Source organism: Apteryx rowi, unplaced genomic scaffold (assembly GCF_003343035.1).
Source record: "Apteryx rowi isolate R43461 unplaced genomic scaffold, aptRow1 scaffold_173, whole genome shotgun sequence".
Taxonomy (NCBI): Eukaryota; Metazoa; Chordata; class Aves; order Apterygiformes; family Apterygidae; genus Apteryx; species Apteryx rowi.
In genome coordinates, this window is record NW_020448008.1 from 688,244 (window position 1) to 707,482 (window position 19,239).

General features: G+C 42.6%; 1 protein-coding gene across 5 annotated transcripts in view; it reads right to left on the bottom strand.

The window, feature by feature from the left end:
• SUSD6 (sushi domain containing 6) overlaps nt 1–19,239 on the bottom strand; it is an 86,418-nt gene that overhangs the window by 30,825 nt on the left and 36,354 nt on the right. For 4 of the 5 annotated variants that reach the window (XM_026060949.1, XM_026060948.1, XM_026060947.1 and 1 more), the window contains one exon: nt 17,023–17,052. The exons of the other annotated variant lie outside the window; for it this stretch is intronic. In XM_026060949.1, coding sequence (XP_025916734.1) covers nt 17,023–17,052 — 30 coding nt within the window. The remainder of the gene's footprint in view (nt 1–17,022; nt 17,053–19,239) is intronic. 5 annotated transcript variants of the gene reach the window in all.

Sequence of the window (19,239 nt, forward strand, 5' to 3'; positions counted from 1 at the left end):
GATTCTGTGATTCTGTGATCAAAGCCTTAAAATAGGGGATGACAGAGGTTACACTATTCATTTTTCTCTATGTTCTCTCGCCAGTCCCCACTGTTACTGTCACAGCCAGGGTAAAGTTTCTGCAGCTAGATTTCCATTCCACTACAGAAACAACTGCTGAACCTGCCTTACACCTTTCTGGGTCTCACTGTGCTTCTGCCCACCAAGCCTGGCTCCAGCCAGTCTCACACAGGGCCTTCGCACAGACTCAGCAAGTCTCATTTCTGTTATGAGGCAGCTCACAAGCCAATCACCTGGCACTTTCAAGAAAAACACAAGATCCTTCAATACATATTGCACCCCATATCATAGAGGCCGGCCTCATACATGTCATATGTTCCCAAATCACTTTTTCAGAGAGCCGAAGTAGGCATTTTTTGTATGGGGATTTCCAGACAGGGGGCTCAATTCAGTTGCCTCAGGTTTGGCATCTGGTGTCACCTGAGACACTCTATCAGATATCCACAAAGGGCTGGCAGATATGGCACAAGACTTATAAGGGAGACCTGTGCCCTTCCAGAAAGGCAGCTGGAGGACCAGCCAGATACGCTAGGGCATCTTATACAATAAGAAATACCCACACGCAGGCCACTGACTCCAGCCCAGTTCCATTGCTCTATCTACATCCGTACGCTTCCTAGGCTAACTAATGTAACATCCCTGCCACCATTTCTAGACTGTTGCTCAGTCTTACCTCCATGTCCCCTAGAGAATTCAGRGTCTCTCTTCCCTCCATGAATTCCCTGAACTGCCAAGTCTCTCCTCCCTGCTTAAATAGATGATTCACAGATTAATGCATTTTTAACTTCTCCTTGAACTAGATGCCTGAATTTCTCCCATAACATCCTCTGGGTGATAGTTTGGAAAGGAAACAAATCACCAAACATAATGGCCAAATGGAATTTACCAGTTGACACAAATGAAGCCCCTGGAAGCAGAGAGCCTAAGTAAGCAGTACACAGACAGTGCCCCCCTAAACCAATGGTTTTGAAGACCTAGTAACTCCATACCAGGCTACAACAGTTCTTCAGCTGCTCTGAACAGCACAGCCCAGAGGCTTTGGTGAAGATGCCCAGGCAGCACTTACAGGTTTCTTGGTAGTGGAGTGAAAGCTTCCCATTTATCTTCAAAATCTGTTTACTGCATGATTCAATCCCCTGACAATTACTGAAGTTTCTCACACAAAGGAAATGGAAGGCTCAAAGACATCAAGCTAAAAATAGCAGAAATGCTGCTCCCTAGGGAGATGTGCTTGGGAACTCCCCCTACTGTGTACGCAGATTTCTTGAGAACATTAAAATAAACTAGATGGATACATTATGTCTGAGACCTAGCAAGAAAAACTAGCAGGGAAGGAAGTTATTATGATGCTGATAGATTAGCATCCAGACAGTAAAACAGAGTTCCAGAGAAAACCTGGGAGTTCATTTACTGAACCTATCAGTTACCTTTCTGTAACTGATCTTTTTCACACCAATATAGAGAATTTCAGAGAATAGCACATGCATTTAATCAGGAAGTATAAGTGTTACAGGAGTTGCAGTGTAAACTGAATCAGAAAGCTGCAAATCCAGACTTAATCACTTGGGTCATGTTTGTCCAGGAATGCATGGTGTCTCAAACATACATCACCTAAGAAGCCTACAGTTCAACAGCAGATATCACAAAGCCATTCTGATACTTAAAGAGAGACACAGTATGCCCTTTATCCAGGATTTTCCTAGTTCTGTTTGTTTCTCTCTCCTCCACATGACTGGGGGAAAAAAAAAAAATGGATCTGAAGGCTTTTGCAGGGGGAGGGCGACAACAGAAAACCCCATATCTGCTACTATTGAGACAACAGGCACTACAGAGCCTTGTTTAGCAAGGTAGCAGAGAGCTATCAGGACAGGAGACAGTATAATTATTTCACTACCTCCTTCTTTCAAACTTCTTGTAATTTCCATATTTTCCAACCTCCTCTACTCTGGCACAATTTGGCCAGCACCTGAGAGTTATTCCCTCTCACCAGACACATCCTATCAGGCACAAACTGCTAGAACTCTCTGCCTGTTGCCAACACACCATCAGACTGTCCAAAGGCTGTTACATTCATTTCACAGTGCTCAGTGCTAATCACGTTAGATAGCCTGTAACTGTTCTTTTTTCTGTCCCTTGCCCACCCCTGTCTTTCCTATTCACTTTTAGGAAAGGCTACTTCACCAACAGTTAGGATTCAGGATCCTTTTCATAGGCAAAGCTGTTTTCTGGCAGATGACATCCAGAGCAGAGGACTATACTTCTAGGAGACAACTCAGTCTCAGCACTGGTGGAAAGCAGCTTGAGCTTGGGAGGGAAGGGAGAAGTGTTAAGCATCTATTTCCCACCTGGACTTCCTCATAATAATTTGCATCTCTCACCAAGGTATTAATAAAATACTAAATAGCCTAATCTAAACCCAGCAGAATTCCCACTGTGTCCCCCCCCACCCACCCCCCCACACAAATCACTGCTTACTGACTAGGGCACTCAACTGCAGTTTGACCACACATCCTCAAGGTAACATCACATTCCCTCTGTGCATACATGCAAGAACCTTTTTGAAGTCTCACATGAGGATCTTATGTGAGAAGAAGGTACAAGAAATGCTCTTTGCCAAAGCCCCTGAATTAGGTCTTTTCACTAAGTACCTGGGGATTACAAAGTTATTGTTTCTAAAATACATGTTCAAGACCTAGCACCACCAAGAAATAAATGGATTTTCATTCTCCCAAACAGTCAGTGACAAACCTTACAACAGGTTCTCAGCTCTTAAAACAATGCTGTAACTGCAAAACGCCATTTTGTGGCTAAACACATTGTTGTACTATGTCACCTTCTGACAGAAGTAAGGGTGACTTCTCAAGAAGTGGAAACAGAATTTAATGTCTGGAAAATGCATTAAAAAGGGGGGGGGGGGGCAGGGCTTGATATGAGTTATTATTGCTGAATTCAAGCCAGTAGCTGCAGGGGAAAAAAAGCCCAGGTCACTGACAATGCAGCATTCCTTTAAGGACAGGTAAGAAAACCAAAGCAGGATTTAACACATGCTGCATCCTCCCAGAAGCAACTCGGGGTCCTAACTATTAAAACATGGGATAGGACACCCCTGCCAGGTCACTCAGATAAAAGCAGACCTTACATCACAACTTCAGATCTCATCTATGGAGCTCTACAGCACCTTACCAACTAATTTTCAATTGTCACATCGCCTGGCACATGAGGTTCAGGGAAAATGGGTGAACAGTTTCTGTCCTTTCATGCAACTGATATAGAAAGCAGAATGCAGTTTAATTAAATGAGTTTTCTGATTTCCTTCCCCTTCTCCCCCAACCATCTTCTAGATTAAAAAGCTATTTACTCTTCACAGAAAAACAATCCATATTTAAGCTTTTAATAAAATCTGCAGGCAAACCTATCTATTCCTCAAAGAATAGACCCACAGCTCTCCATCCTCTTTTTCTCAGTATCTTGCCTTGGGATGAAGAGGGCAAAGCCCTCCCAAGCACTAGAAAATGTCACCTGGATTATGACACTGGACTTTTATTTTCTTCCCCTTTTTCTTTCTGGTCAGTATTGCTAAATAGAAAGGGGAAATTCTTCATTCAGGAGATGGGTGGAGGTGTTTGTCTTACATTAAATGCCATGAACTGGTTTCACACCTCCCCCCACATACACAGCAGCATAACTTAAAGCCTTGAATACAGATCACTGCAACCTAGCTGCTGCACATCAAAGCTGTCACTCTTGCTTCTCAGGGTGGAAGAGACGATCAGGCAGTTGACATTTACTGTTTAGCTCTTAAAGTAAATAGAAATCAAGTCATAACATCTCCTCCTCTGCTCCAGCAAAGCATTCCCTGCAGTTCCCTGCAAAAGCTACACTGCCAGGTCTAGTGTCCACTCTCCACACCAAAGAGTGAGCAACCCCACTGTACTTACGCTCTTTCCCTTAATAGCTGTGTTTTTTGAAGTTATAACTTTCCTCCTCCTTCTTAAACTCCTAGTCAACAAAGGCCCCACCCATGCCATTAACACACTGGAATAATAGCATTCCTCCATAATGGAGAATGGGTTTGTGATCACGTGTCTTCTTGTTCGGGGTTGGGGGGAGGGGGGACGACAACTCTTGTCTCCTCTTTGACCTATATTAAAGATCTGCCAATTACAGGAATTGCTTGCATTGGAAAGCAAAAGCATATTTAAAGCTCTATTTTAATGCAATTAAAACAGTTTAAAAGTAAGAAGCTGTCATCATGTGGCAGCCAGGACTACATGGACTATTATTAAGTGTTTTGAAGACTACAGCTTGGAAGCTTCTAATCACAGTCTAGCACACTTGCTGGGAATGGATTTACAATCTAGGCTCTGGAGGAAAAAAATTTTTTTCAAAATGCTCCACTCAGAAGATGTCATAACTGCAGGTATCCCAGACAGTGCTAATTATCAGCAGCAATGGTTTCTCAGTAGCGCAAGAGAGCTTCAGGTTTCCAGAAGCATGTCCAATTCTGCGATGAGAACAGGCAGGCTGCTAGAGCTGGCTGGGACACTGAACACTGACAGAGGGAAGCTTAATTTTCTAGGTGCAATTCTAGCTGGAGTGGAAGACGCTTCTACGTTTCTAGTTTGCCCAGTAGCAATGGGCCTCTTCTACTACCTTCAGCTTTAACTGTTTATTTGAATCAGCAGCTTCTACTGTGGTGATTTTGGAGAGGAGGTCTTTCCAACCTAAGAGCATGCCAGTTGCATGACAACTAGGAGGTAAGCAAATCCCCTCAAGAGTGCCCATTTCCATTGGCGTGGAGAGTACTATATATCTAGGAGACATTTTGAGAAGGTTCTCCTCTCGCATTGCTGTTCCCCATGATACAGCACTTCCACRTCCAAGTCAACGCAGATGTACCCTTTTCTACAGATTCAACATATGGGGCAAACTGGCACTTTTAACCCCCCAAAACTGTTACATCTCATTCAACTCTTCCAAGTATTTTCTTTCCAGCAAGTAGCCTTGGTCAACACAATTTCAGACAAAAATAAGCTCATGCTTTTGCCAAACTTAATCCCATTTGATTATCTCTCCACTTTTCTAAATCTCCAGATTGGTTTGCCTTATATTACTCAGTCTTTATGGGAATTTTGCAATTTTACAACCTTTCCCTCTCAATTCAGAACTGTACTGCCTGCAAGTTTAACTAGCAGGATGCTAACTCCCTCTTTCGGATTATTAGACCCTAAGCAAAATTTTCAGTGGTGTTTGCACGACTTGAGATACCCTCTCCTTACTGATTTTCAGTGAGACAAAGCACTTTAGAAAGTTTAATTTGATGTTAAGTGAACCTGATGTCATAACCAGCCTGCTAGATATCTTCCCTAATTTAAAGAAGATACAATGCTATTTTTCTTTGCTTTTTATTTACTTAGCTACCACATCACTTTATAAAAAACAATTTAAATTGATAAAAGACCAAACAATTTAGTGGAAATTATACTATCAAGAAGAAGGAATCTCCAACAGAAGCTTTATAATGCAAAGATCTTAGTTTCAGAATTCTGCGCCCTCTCCTCCCTCCCACCCCATCCACTCTTGCTGCTTATTATATGGAATCTCATTAGTCTGTTCAGCAATTTCCTTTCTTTATTTCTCCCTATTTTATGGTGCTGACAGGAACTAAAATAAAGAGTAATTTTATTACCAGGATCTATTTGAAAGYTGGTATCTCAGTTGCTTCCCCGTATTTAGAATTTCGGTCTTACTGCCCTTGTCACCTGGTTCCCCCCATCCCTTCCCAGCACAGAGCCATATTAATTCAGTTCTCTTAACATCTATGGACACAAAGCACTAGCAATAGGGGCTACAGAAGTTAAGTTCTTACTCATATCTTCAATTATTTTTACTGAATTACATCTTTTTTCAAACTCACAGTCTCATTAAAGTACATTTGAAAAAAACCACAAGTTTGTTACCAGCTATTTCCAAGTAATTAAATTCATTAATCTAAACAAGGAGCAAGCAAAATAAAATTACTCTCTCCTTCATGCTTTTCCTTCCCTCTTACTCCATAATAATGAYAGACGCCCTTATTCCACTAACCCTTATGACCAGCACTTATTCACTCTATTTTTGGTGCCCTTATCTTTCTCTTGCAAGCCTTAAAACAGTAATTGCCCTGAAACTGGAAAAAAAGTCAGAGGGTTTGTTTGCCTTTTTTTTTTAATATAAACCTAAAATTTGACCAGTACCTCAAGAAGCCAAACTATTATTTCTTGCATTCTTTAGTTTCTAGTATATTAGTTCATGGCAGCTTAGTTTTATCCTTTCCCCRGTCTGCTTCTGCCATAACGCTGAGTATTTCTTTGTTTCTATCATTGCTACCAAAAAAAAAGGTGTTTGGGAAAGAGGACGGAGAACCCCACACACATACCCCAATACAGCCACATAAAGACACAAAACTAAGTTTTATTGCAAATTCAAAAGCCTACTTCAGAGTTGGCTGCATCTTGACTCACTTCCCAGCAAGACAGCAGCCAGATTTGCATAGCCGTGTCTGCTGGCACACTTGCAGAAAAAACAGAAGAGGACAAGACAATGCGAGCACGCTGACTTACAGCTCTGCCACCCTGTACTTTCTGTTCAGCTCACCTGGAGCACAGGACACCCAAAAGCTCCATCTTTGCTCAGTGCAGTTCAAATGAGCATCCAATGCTTTTAGGCACTCCAGCCTTGTTAAAGATGAGATAGATTTGTGCTCTACAGAAATAAGGAGATTAAAAAAAGGCCTGGGGATTGGTAGAGTCAAAATATGCTGAATAAGCACACACACCTTGCCAACAACCACCACGCTCCTGTAGCAAAGCCTGCCACAGTTCCTATTTTCACACAGTAAAGTTAAAAGCTTTCCTGCCTCAGCACACCAAGTACCCTGCGATGTGTTTACAGAGGAAACGGTACTTCTGCTTCCCCTTGGCGTGCTGAGGGGCAGCTTATCTAGGTCCCAGGCCCTGCCATCTCATTCAGGAAGAGCTGTGCAGTTCCTCCACTCCAACGTCCAGCTGTTTGTCCCTGCGTTTGTAGTGGGTCCTAGCAGCACTGCTCACTCCAGCACAATGGGCAGCCATGACAAGCCAGCACTGCTGGCTTTACTGCAAAGCCAGTGACTGCAAGTCGCTGAACTACACCCTAAGTGAAAACGCTCAGTAAGAAAAGTCTTTATGGGTACAAGCTATGATTAAGACCTGTGGATACTACAGCCTGTGTGTATGATATGGTACTTCTACTCAAAACAAACCTTTCCCTCTCTATTCAACAGTTCAGTATCCACAGCACTAGCAATACTGCTAAGGACAAGGCTCCAGGCAACCACCAGCATTTTCTATGTGCCATTCGATTGTGCTCAAACACAGTCAAGCAGAGACTCCTTGGACACTGTTGGTCAGCTACTGATTTTAGGGCCCATACCTGGTCTAAGAAGATGCACAAAGTACTCCTGCCTCTCTCTGTGGTATGTAAACAAGCAATTCCCTTTGCTCTCTTGCCACAGGGACAGATGACCAACCTGTTTTATCCTATTATTTCTACCACTGATGGAACCAGAGAGGAGATAGCAACCATGGGGATTTTCCACTAGCCCAGTGTATGCAGGGCCTTAATGCAAGTTTCAAATGCAAACAACATCAGACAGGAAAACTGAACTTTGTAAAAAACTAAGACCAGCTGAACATTGATCCAAAGTGAGAATAATGCAACAGAGTCAGGAAATGCAAGAGTCAGGAAATAAGTTCTTGTTGAAAAATAAGAATTTCTCTAGTGAAACCTAAAAAAAACCACCACGGAATCATTTTTTCCAAGGAATTGCCCTGAAATCCTGTGTCTGAGCACAAAATGTGATTTTGATATCCCAAGAGTCCTGAAAGGCAGACTATGAATAGGATCCATGTACTGTCTGTTTCCATTGTTTGAAATACAAGAGACAAACCAGTACAGTTATTTCAAATTCTTCTTGTAAGCACAATTTAAGAATGCTTCTCTAGAATGCAGTTGTGATACCAACGTAGTCCCTTTAAATTAACTTTTCCAAGAGGAAATTCTCAGCCAGTCACTCTAAATTAGCAAGAAGGCAGGCAAACAGCAACAACAACTTGACATCTAACAGTTTGCATTTAGACCAATAAATAACCAGCTTCCTTGCAACAGCAACAATCCACTTTTAACATGCTGCGGCCACCTTCACCAACCCTTCAGGGTCCACACACAGGAAAAAAAAGCAAAGAGGGCCACAAGGCAGCTTTTCAATTAACAGCCAAAATATCCACCCCTCAGAACTTGGGGGCTGTAGTAATCCCCTTTTTGAAATGCTAATGTCATTACAACCATAGCACCAGAAGACAAGTGGTGAGGCCTGGGTGACAGAGCATCTGCTGTGCCCTTACACAGATGATTTAAGCTGGGCCTTTTGTAATTCTCCTCTCCAAAGCTGTCTGCCCAGCATCATGCTTGACAGGAGCTGCAGCTGCTGTCTGACCCTCCTGACAAGTGGGGGTGGAAAGAGCAATATGATGAATTCATGCATGTGGGGCGAGGGTCTGGGTGCAGCAGCAGTATGCTGTGGCATTGTGCTCTCAAAACGTGCACTCAATTCTAAAGATAGCTCGGGGAACACTTGAAAAAAGGCAAAGAAAAAGGTTCCCCAACTGCTCTTTCACTACTACACAATTGCACAACAGTAAAAATCATTACAGCTGGTCATTACAGTCACTACAACAGGTATCTGGTATAGAAGAGCATAGCTCAAAGAAACTTATCAAAATAAGTATATCTGTCATCATATGCCCAGAAATCAGCCTAAGTTCAGGGAGGAGAAGAATGCCACGCATGGAGAAAGCTACCCCACAGGGATGGAGAGCTGTCAACTTTCATTGTAAAGCACCTGGGACTAGTTGCTACGGGGAGATCAGAGACCAGACTAGGCACCAACAATTTGATCCTGCCACCATGCAGTATGTATCAACCAACACCAAGCGATTACCAGAAGGCTTTTTGGTTTTGTTTCCAATTTATTGTTGAGCTTTTGTCCCTCTGATTCCAGTCAAGGAATCATCAGTGAATACCAATTTCATGTAAAGATTCTATTTCAAATGCTAGGGGTTTGTGGGGGGGGGGGGGGGGGTGGAGATCCTAAAGCTTATCATTTCCTATTACAACCCCAAGAGCCTCCCACTAAAGCAAAAAAGGCAGACAATCAACACTGTGGCTGAGAAGTCAGTCAAGTTAAGGTTTTGCACCAGGTGAAATACAGATTAACTGGAAGAACAAGTTACAAACTGAAACATTTGCCATTTGCAAATGCCACTGTGTTTACAGTGGTTCCTACTTCACTATGAGATTAGGTGAAGCTAGTCTAATACTCCAAAAATAAAAGCCCCAAACCCCTCTACCAGAAAAGAAACAGTATCTATTCCACTATGAAAGTGCTGTCATCCCACTGCTGCTCAAGGTATTTGAACCACCTACAGAGCAGCAGCTCTGTACATAGCAATAGACGTTGGTCTCCTCACTGCAACAGAAAGAGGAAAGGTGACAGGCTCCTCCAGAAAGGGAGGTGCGTTTGGTATAGTCCGCACAGGCTGCACACTGGCAAGCAGCTCTGAAATGCTGCCTCCAAGCCCAAATCATTTTTAAATGAAAAACACAAAAGTTTCAGTTCTTCAGGCACCCTCCCTTAGCACTACACACTAAACTAATGTCAGGAGAGAGATCTCCTCCATTTAAAATATCTAATTTAATTAAGAGTTCAGTGGAGGAAACAGATGTAGTGATAGATGCTTCCCTGCTGTCAGAGGATGCAGAACAGACATCCATTTTCATCCTCTTAAATCGCGCTGCAGCACTTGACCCACTCAACCATGAAATACTCCTGACCTGCCTCAGACAAGTGGCAGGTAGCCAGAGGTATGCGGTAAAATAGTTTTAAGTCTTTGCTCACCCTGACTGTAGTCAGAGAACAAACCTCCCCAGAACACCCTTAATTAGCAGCCTCCACCAAGCTGTCTCGCTTTTAATGACATTGGGGATCAAGGATGCTAATGCCAGACCCACCTGTGTACCAGATGACAGGCTGCTACACCCCCTTCCTCCCRGTGCAGTCACACAGCTGCCCCCCAAGGGCTCAATTCTCACACTGGATCAGCTCATGACTGGAAAAGAACTAGTTAAAGTGGAATGAAACTAGACTGAAGCAAAGCTGACAGGAAAAACAGTGCTCTGAAAAGTTGCTCCCGCCCTGAGCAGTCTCCACAGCTGGAGGCACATGCCAACAGGCAGTCAGTTCTCTGGAGAGCTTGGAGGAGGTAGAACTTCTCACAGGGGCTAGCCTCTTCCAGTGGAGCACCTGCACAGCACTTGGTATGTTCGCTCAGCAGAGGTACTGCCTTGTGCCAGTGGACAGTGGTCTGGACACCATTATATGTACCTCCCTCTCACATGGCAGAAATGCACTAGCAGAACTGGCTGCCATCAGCTCTCAATTCACACAGAGCACATCCATATGGGCCTCTGAACATACCAGCTTTTCCCTTTACTTTCTGTATAGCTTCCCAGACATCAAAAAGCCAAACTCAGGAGCTCTATACACATTTTTCAGTATCCTGGGCCCAAGCCACTGAGAAAACTGAAAAATACATGAAGTTTAAGGAAGGAAGAGCCCATGGTCAACAACTCTGCCCTTCAAATCTACAGCAACTTTCCTCCATAAAAAGCAACTCAGTTCTTAGCAAACACATGCCTTTAAGTCAGACAGCCCTTCCTCCCTGCTCTTAGTCAAAAGAAACATCCCAGTCTACTCTCTAATGTACCTTGTATGGTCTGGATTATTAAAAAGCAAAGCAGCATGCACCAGGCAACTCCACATGAGAGGGACAAAGATGTACCAAACCCTAAAGAACGTGTCATGTGGCTGAAGAGTGCTCAGAGACATGAGGAGGATGGCCTACAAACCTATCAGTTGAGTTACAGCATTCAGAGTTGGAATCTATTTTTTAATTGGTTCCTCTCACAAATAGAAAGTAGTGTAAGATGGGATGCTAAGAGAACATGCAATAACCAGATCCAGCCAGGATCTGAGAAGCCTGTGGAAGAAAAGAAAAAGAAACAGGGATAGTCATTTTCTCAGAAAAATGCAACATAGGGATCGAGGCACTCTTATGGAGAGCACCAGTTCAGCACTCCCCCTTCAAAATGTCATCTTCCCTATGACTTGAGTACTGACTCTGTAAATCAACCTACCCATGGAAGAAGCTCTAGAGAGATCACTTTTACCTTCATCTCTTTGCACTCAGACTTAAGCCACAAGAGCAACACAAAGCAGGGGTGGGGGGCAAACAGCAGTATGAAAAAGAGCTTATTTCATCATGTAATAGCAACATTTCACTTGATTTGCCCTCAGAAGCCCAGATGGGAAACTTACTTTCCTAGTACAGGAAGGACAACTCCTTACTGCACAGATCACTTCAGAGCACCTCACACAGTGTGCCCTACATGGATACTATTCAGAGACAACCAAGTCTAACCTCCTAAAGAGGTGCAAACTGCACAATAAAACACAGCTTCAGGGACAAGCCAGTAGTCAAAATATTGCAAAAGAGAGCTTACTCCTTCATACAGATAGAGTTAAAAGCAGTAACACAAGAAAAGAAAAAGTGAAGGAATGGCTATTATAGTACTGCAGAGAGATTTCTAAGTCTGGTGCTCTGCTTCAGATCAAACTTACTGATTACTTGTTTCTCTATACTTAAATGGCACAAAACTGCACAAGGATCCTGCACCAAAGAGCTCAGCTCTCCCAGCACTGGACATTTCACCCAACTTTTCCAAAAGTGGAGTCTAGCTTATTAAATGCCATAGAGGAAAGAACCAACATCAAAGCACAAAATTGTCAACCTAAAAATGACGTCTGAGTATTTGAGAAGTAAATGCAAATAAAGAGATCCAAAGTATGAAGCCTTGGATGTTAAAATCATGCTAGCTCATGGATATCACATTTCTACATCACAGCAAGTTTCAGTTCTGCTTTGGACTATGGGTAATAACATTAGCTATGAGACTAACTTGTCAGGGAAGATGAAGTGGATGACTAATACAAGTGAAAAAAACAGAAGCTTGCTGTCTTCATGGACTGCACTGAGGCACTTTCACTCAAGGCAAACTCATGGTAGCTTGTGACTATGTCAAAGTTTTTCAGTTTATGTATTAAAATTTTCTTTTTCCTCAGTTGAGGAAAAAGTGACAGTAGACCATAAACACTTAAATGATAGTAATAACAGATAAAGGTTTTATTATCTTACAACCTAAGTCCATTAAGCCCATGAAAAAGTTTACAATGAAACCTGAAGGTTGTTCTAAAGGAACATTTCAAAGTAACTTAACTAGGGAAGCTAAATCAAGTGACAGAAGGGAAGATGTAGTATCTATGATAAAACAAAGCATTGGTTACAGTTCTTTGCTTGCTCTAAAGAGAAGCAAGTCATGCTGCAGCCTAACACATGGCTTGGCACAACTCAGATAGTATTGGTCCTTTTCAAGGAGCTGATAAGCGGGCCTAAAACTTGAACTACTGAAGATGGGTTATCCCAGTGGGCTGCATCCCCCAGAATTCTTTGGGGGGGGGGGAGAGAAGAGAGGAGAAACTCCCCAACCTTCCTTCCCCCCCCCACCCCAAGGATAAATCAACAGCTGTGTTTTTGATATGACACATCAGAAGCAAGGCCTCTGCAGCACCAGGTAGGAAGTCTCCTGGTCAGACTCTCTGAAGATGTTGGTGGTCCAGAATAGACAGGCAGCCCCAGGAGTCCCTCCCTAAGCGGTTCAAATATAACTTCCTCTGTTCCATGATACTTGGCCTGGACAAGGACCAGGGGCTAGCAGCTTTAACAGCTTTGGCTCATTTACAGTAAGGGTTCCTTTACAGTGGGTGTAACAGAAAAACGCACGATGGGGGAGGTGAGCAATGCAGATTTTAACAACAAAACTGAATATGAACTAGGAAAAGCAGAACTTTCTCAGAAAATCAAGGACATTTCTCTAAACATGGCAGCAGCTTCCACTTGAAATTCCTCTCTATGTTTCTTGATTCACACACAGTTGCTATCTGGTCTTCCACAGCTTCTCTCCCCACCAGATCCCCAGCCATCTCAGAGCACTTGTGGGCAGACAGCCAGTGCTTCAGTCACCAGCATCTTCACCCTGCTCTGCTCCTGCCTTGAGGAGGTTCCTGTCTTGAAGCTTCAGTCCCTGGAGGGTGTGCATACCTTGTAACCTGAGGCCCTTGCCTCAAGTTCTTAATACTCTGCCAGAGTCTGGTTAGTCAGTGTTGTTGCATACATAAAAGCCTCACAAACCTGACGTTGTAAAAGCACATCTTGCATCCTTCTGCATTAAGACACTCTTACCTAATGATTAAAAAACAAACACATGCATATATTTGTGCTAGAGTTCTTCCTCCCAAGGCCATACTATTCTCAACCATTCTAATCTGCTTGCATAACAAACTAAAACACCACGTTCTTCCAGGACATATGCTACTTAACCACCAAGCCACTAATTGGCTTGTAAACCACTAGGATCGTTTTCACAACTCCACCTGTGGAAACCTTCACCTTCCTGCTTTGCTGCATTCCCCTCTGCCCCTCCTCTCCACCCAAGAATCTTATTCTCCCCAGATGCCTCATTCAGCTTCAGTCTATTCTACTACTTTTCTACAAATCCCAATCTGTTTCTAGTCTGTTTGTATGCTTTAAGAGTCTCTAGATAACTCTGCTCTATTTCCTTCAAAATATTCTACTTCTACCTAAAGCAGGAAAGCTTCACCTGTTGTTTGAGTGACAGGCATTTGTCTGTGGAAATGGAAGCAGAGCAAAATGCAAAGTTGCTTAAATAGTAAATTCTTTAAAATCATAAAACACAATTTCATTCTTTTTCTGGTGCATAGTTTTGAGTGCCTAAGGGTGTGTCTGACATGAAATGTCTCATACGCCATGTAGATCTTTTCCTCAGGATGTGGAAAGCGTTCCTCCAAGCTAGAAGAGCAGCAGCAGCTCCTGGCTTTCTAGTTATGGTTCTCTGCATGTATGTCAGCCCTGTCACGTTTCTTTCCTGTTCTCAGATTGAAAACTCAAGACATCCTCCAGCAGAGGTGCTTATCTAACTTTGCAGAAAGGCAACATTTTCCAAACCAGCAATGCTTCTCCTTTTAAAGACAATACAAAAGATACATAYGAAAAGCCGCAGCAATGTTTCTTTCTGCTCTCAAATAGGAAACAGACCTTCCCTACTGAACTAGGATGACTGATTAGACTTGGATGATGAGCCTGCAGGACTTAAAGAAGCTCTTTTGTTACCCTACTGTTCAATTCTTTGGGTTCTGCTCCCCATGGAATGCTTCCCTACCACACCAAGCAGATAAATGCTTCTGTCCTCGCAGTCATGGTATTGGCCCTATAAAGAAGAAAGCCACACAAACAGAAGCATCTCCATCTAGCACCAGGCAGGCTGAGGTATGCAAGCCACAAGTGAACACTTCCACAACCTCTTAAGGTTATGCAGTCTTTCCTCAGCACTGGAACTCTCCAAGTTCCCCTGCCCCTTCCCTCATAAAAGCATCACTGTACTAGGCAGGACCAATAAGCTCATTTCATTCTTCAACAGTTCAGTAACAAACCCCTCTAACCCAATCCACCTAGCACATCTTACAATTCATCTAAGCAGTCCCATACTTAAAGGAGTATTTCAAATCCCTTCAAAGACTTCAGACCTGGAAGCAAGCAATTCACAAGTCCTCCAGCTCCAACACAACACACTGCAAAAGCAGAGACTCACTTACCTCAGGGGAATCCCTGCTTAGAGAGGAAGAGAAACATTTTTCAGAGGTTTTGTTCATTAAAAAGAAAAGGGGTTTTAGATACTGATTTTCACACACAGRTAAGGTGCAAACTTTTGAAATAATGCCATAATCCTGTCACTGCATTACAGTAACTCTAATGAAGGTACAAGCACTTCTAAACTTGCTGCTCAAGTACCTCCCAGTGTCCTACCCTCATTCTTGACTATCAGCACCCTTGGTATCAGCAGTGTTTTCAGCAGTCCTCACCTAGACACAAACTGCTGGGTTTGACAGCAGGGCCCCGATTTGGAGGCCCAAACAGATTCAGCCACAAAAGCTGAAGACTTGACTGCCTACAGTACCCACCTTGCCCTAGTCCTGGTTTCCCCCTCATCACCCATGTAAGTGTGCCGAAGAGGTTTATCTATTCCACAACTTTATATACCGCACACCACCTATTCCAGTGGTATTGCAGTAACAGCCCAGGGTTAAATTTGCCACAGTTCAGGAGCAAACGTACTTCTTGTTCTGCAGGGTCAGTAACAGCTGGCAGTACAAACAGGAGGTGATAATTGCTTGTGCTGCCACAGCTAAACATAACAGCTTGGAGAAGCAATCGGGGGGGAGGATTACACAGATGAAGGGGAATAGGTCCAACAAGTGGGGAAAAACAATTCAAATATTCAACATGTCCTAAAAGCGATGCTTCAGCTGCTACGGTAAGCAATTTAGGACTCAAAAGGGAACATAAGCAGGGAGGGAATGGTCAAATGGTACAAGGTAGTAACAGAGCAAGCTTTCTTCTCTCTCACTGGCAGGACTTTTCCCATGAGACTAGGAACAAACCCAAACTTTGAAAGCCTCCCCAAATAATGGGCTTAAGCGAAGAAAGGACTCAGTGACAGGAGTAAGCTGCATAATAAGTAAAGACAGACAAGTCTGCCTTCAATCTAGCACCCAGCAGACATCAAGGGATGCCAATAAGGTGATGTGTCAGAACCTGAACTGAGGTGTGCAAATACTTTCTGTTAAAGAGGACTGAACTGTGCCATTTGCTCCCCTCCTGCTTTTTTCTACAATGAATCTTCTACCAGTTTCTATCTTTCATATTCTAGCCCAATAGGCTAGCTGGACCACTGAATTATTGAGCAGCATATTTTCCTGCTAGCAACTGTAGCCAAGAATTGAAGGTACTTTAATACTAGGCATCTGAGTGATTAAAATCTCACTAAGAGTAAAATTAGACATATTCATGAATCAGAGGATTCCATCAGCTCTTTTCCTCTCTCCCTCTCTCTGTAGACCAAAACTTGGTAGGCAGTAAGATTCTGCCCTACACACCTTCAAACACTTCATTACAAATCCATTCCCATCAGCCCCTGTTCCTGTCCCTCTCCTCCACAAAAAGGGAAGGAAAGCTCAGATTAAACAGGTCAAATTTCAGTGTTCAATAAAGATTTAAAAATTTTATCGATATAGAACAGATAGAGAGCCAAATATGCTTTCCAGTTCCTCCCAAAATTGCATAACTCCATAACACACATACAGGAAAGGTTTAAGACTTTTTCTGCGCACAGGAAATGAAAAGCAGAGTATCCAACACAATATACCCAGTCATGCTACTTAACCCAGCACATTCCTGGGATGAGATGTTCGCCTTTCTTGATTAAAGGAAACAAGGTGGGGGTTTTTTGTTTTTTGGGTTTTTTTTTTTGCTTGCCCTCGCTGTCCTCCCAGTCCTCTCAGGCAGCCTCTCAAAACTCTCAAGAGTATCTCTTCCTGTTTTAAAGTAGTATTTATTCTGTTTGGTTTTCCTTGAGTCATTTGGAAGGTAAGCACTACAGGAGGTAAAAAAATCCCTTCAAGCACAGTGAAACAAATGAAGTTGATCTTCCTCTCTCCCTCAAATGTAAGACAGACATCTTTCCCCAAATACAGCAGACAAAACAGAGATAAGACGCAGCACAGAGATACATCTTAGCCCGTTCAATGCAGCCAAAGTAGAACTGGGAATCCTGGTTCACAGCCACTTATATTAACCAGTAACCCCCCTGACTCATTTCTCATAATACTGCAGTGAAGACAAATCTACTCACATGCAGGTCCTTTGGATTTGCTGAGCCAACCTAAAAGGACAGACAAAAAGCAAATTTAGGATTACTATTAGGCATGCTTTAATTCCTCCCTTCCTCCCCATTAAAACTAGTCAAAATTAACAAGTTGTGTGGCTAGCAGAGATTCCTATTACTTTCTTTAAGCCAGCTGCTTAAATAGTGCTGCCTGGAACAGTAATAACAGTATGTTTGTTATTTGAGCATCTACTTCCTAGCCAGCTTTGCTGTCTGGCCATTATTCTGTTGCTCTCCACCATGCTCCTCTGTACCATCTGGCTTTTACTAAACTCTCCAAAGGGACTGGAAAGAGTAATTACACCCCAAACTACTTCTTTATGTCCATGGAGAACTACATACTTCTTTGGGCTGACTCGCTAATTTCTTCAAATCCAGGCTTATACAAAGCAAGCAGGTTATAATCAAGATCTTCTGCTCATGCATGACACCTGCCCACATTTGTCTGGCCTACTGTCCTTGTTTTCGTGGAATTCATCCCTAGCTGTATAAACTCCTTCCTTTCAACCACACAGAGACAAAGAAAACCTCTGCTTTGTACGGATTCCCAAAGAATAGGAGCAAGCCTGAATCTGCTCAATGACTAGAGCGCGCTCTTAAAAGCTGTTCTGTGTAATGCAAACAAACACCAGCAGCATGCAAGAGCTTCTGCGCAGAATAACCTTGGTACTAAAAAGACCTTAGAACAGCAAGCAGCAGATTGGTTGCATTTGCAGAGACAACACATGGGAATGAAGTTGTTTCAGTTTATTCAAACTCAGTTCATCACTTCAATGGTAATCCTAAAAATTAAAGAGCTAGCTTTATAGCATTTCACATATGATCAGTCAACAAAAAGCAGGTTGTGTTTAAATCAAAGTGGACTTGGATTCATCAGGCCTGCATTATTAGTTTTCAAGTTTAATATTTTAACTTTGCTTTACGGATATTGATACTTGCTTAATTCAGAATGCTTAAAAGACTACTTTTACTAACAYTTTTCACTTGCATTTCCCAAGATCAGATGATGGTATTATCAATAATGAAAGGCCCAACCTACCTTTTGATAGGTTTTTGATAGAGCTGGTTATGAATGCAAGAGATTGCACCATTTAGAACACATTTGATAGGAAGCTTTCAAATATCTTGGAGACTACATCTTAAATTTTAACAAAAAAAAAAAATCATTCTGATGCACTGCCAGCCTTCCAAAAGTAGCCTGGCCATACAAGATGACTGCAGTGAATGAAAGAGAAATACAGGGCTTTTGAGAGCTTGGGAATAACCCTAAGGCCAAAGGGGGGGGGGGGAATCACAGCAACAAAGGAAAGATGGAGAAGTGTTATGCGTAGAAAAGCAGACAAAATGGTTGTTACTCCTACTCTCCAACACTTCAACAAGTCCCTGCCACCACCCACATAGCATCCCAGCTCTTAATTACATTCCAGATGAACCCTCAAAGGAAACACAGGAGATGGAACAAGAAGTAAGCCATAGTATTTCAGGTCCTTGCTCTCCAAGTCTTCTTTCCCGCTCATTCTTCCATTATTTCCCTTAGCTAACCTTAGAGCGCTTTTGAGAGAAAAAAGCTGCACAGTGATAAAGCTCAATGAATACTTCTGAACAGCAGTGAAGTCTCCCTAAATCCTCTTCTTCCAACATAGCTTCAACTTGCTCCTCCAAATTCACTGTTTGCCCATCACCAAATACCACATTTATTTTGTGTTAAAATACACGTGGCAGCTATTTTTATTTTCATGAAAATCCTCTTGTGAAGAGGGAGCAGTTTTCCCCAAACTCTGCAGCATGTTTAGTGACTAAGCAACTTATCATATTCATCTCGTGGCACTCCAGGATATTTGGAGAGATTATTTGAGACAAAGTGCTGAAGACTTTTCTTAAAAATCCATGCATAAATAAAATCCATTTAAAACCAAAGCAGAGACCAGATGCTTGCTGACTGGAAATGAGCCTGCCCTGCGCATTTACCACGTGGCAAGGAGAACATGTTCCTGCCCAGACTGTGAATATGTATCTAAACCTGCGGGAACCAAGGCAACAGTATTTCTAAATAGCAAAATGATTGCAACACAATATACATTATATGGTTTTAACATATGAATCACAAGCTCTGCTTTCTCACTCTGAGCAGGGCCAACCTATTGTTTCCATGCTTGTCTGTCTTTTTATGAGAACATTCTTTCG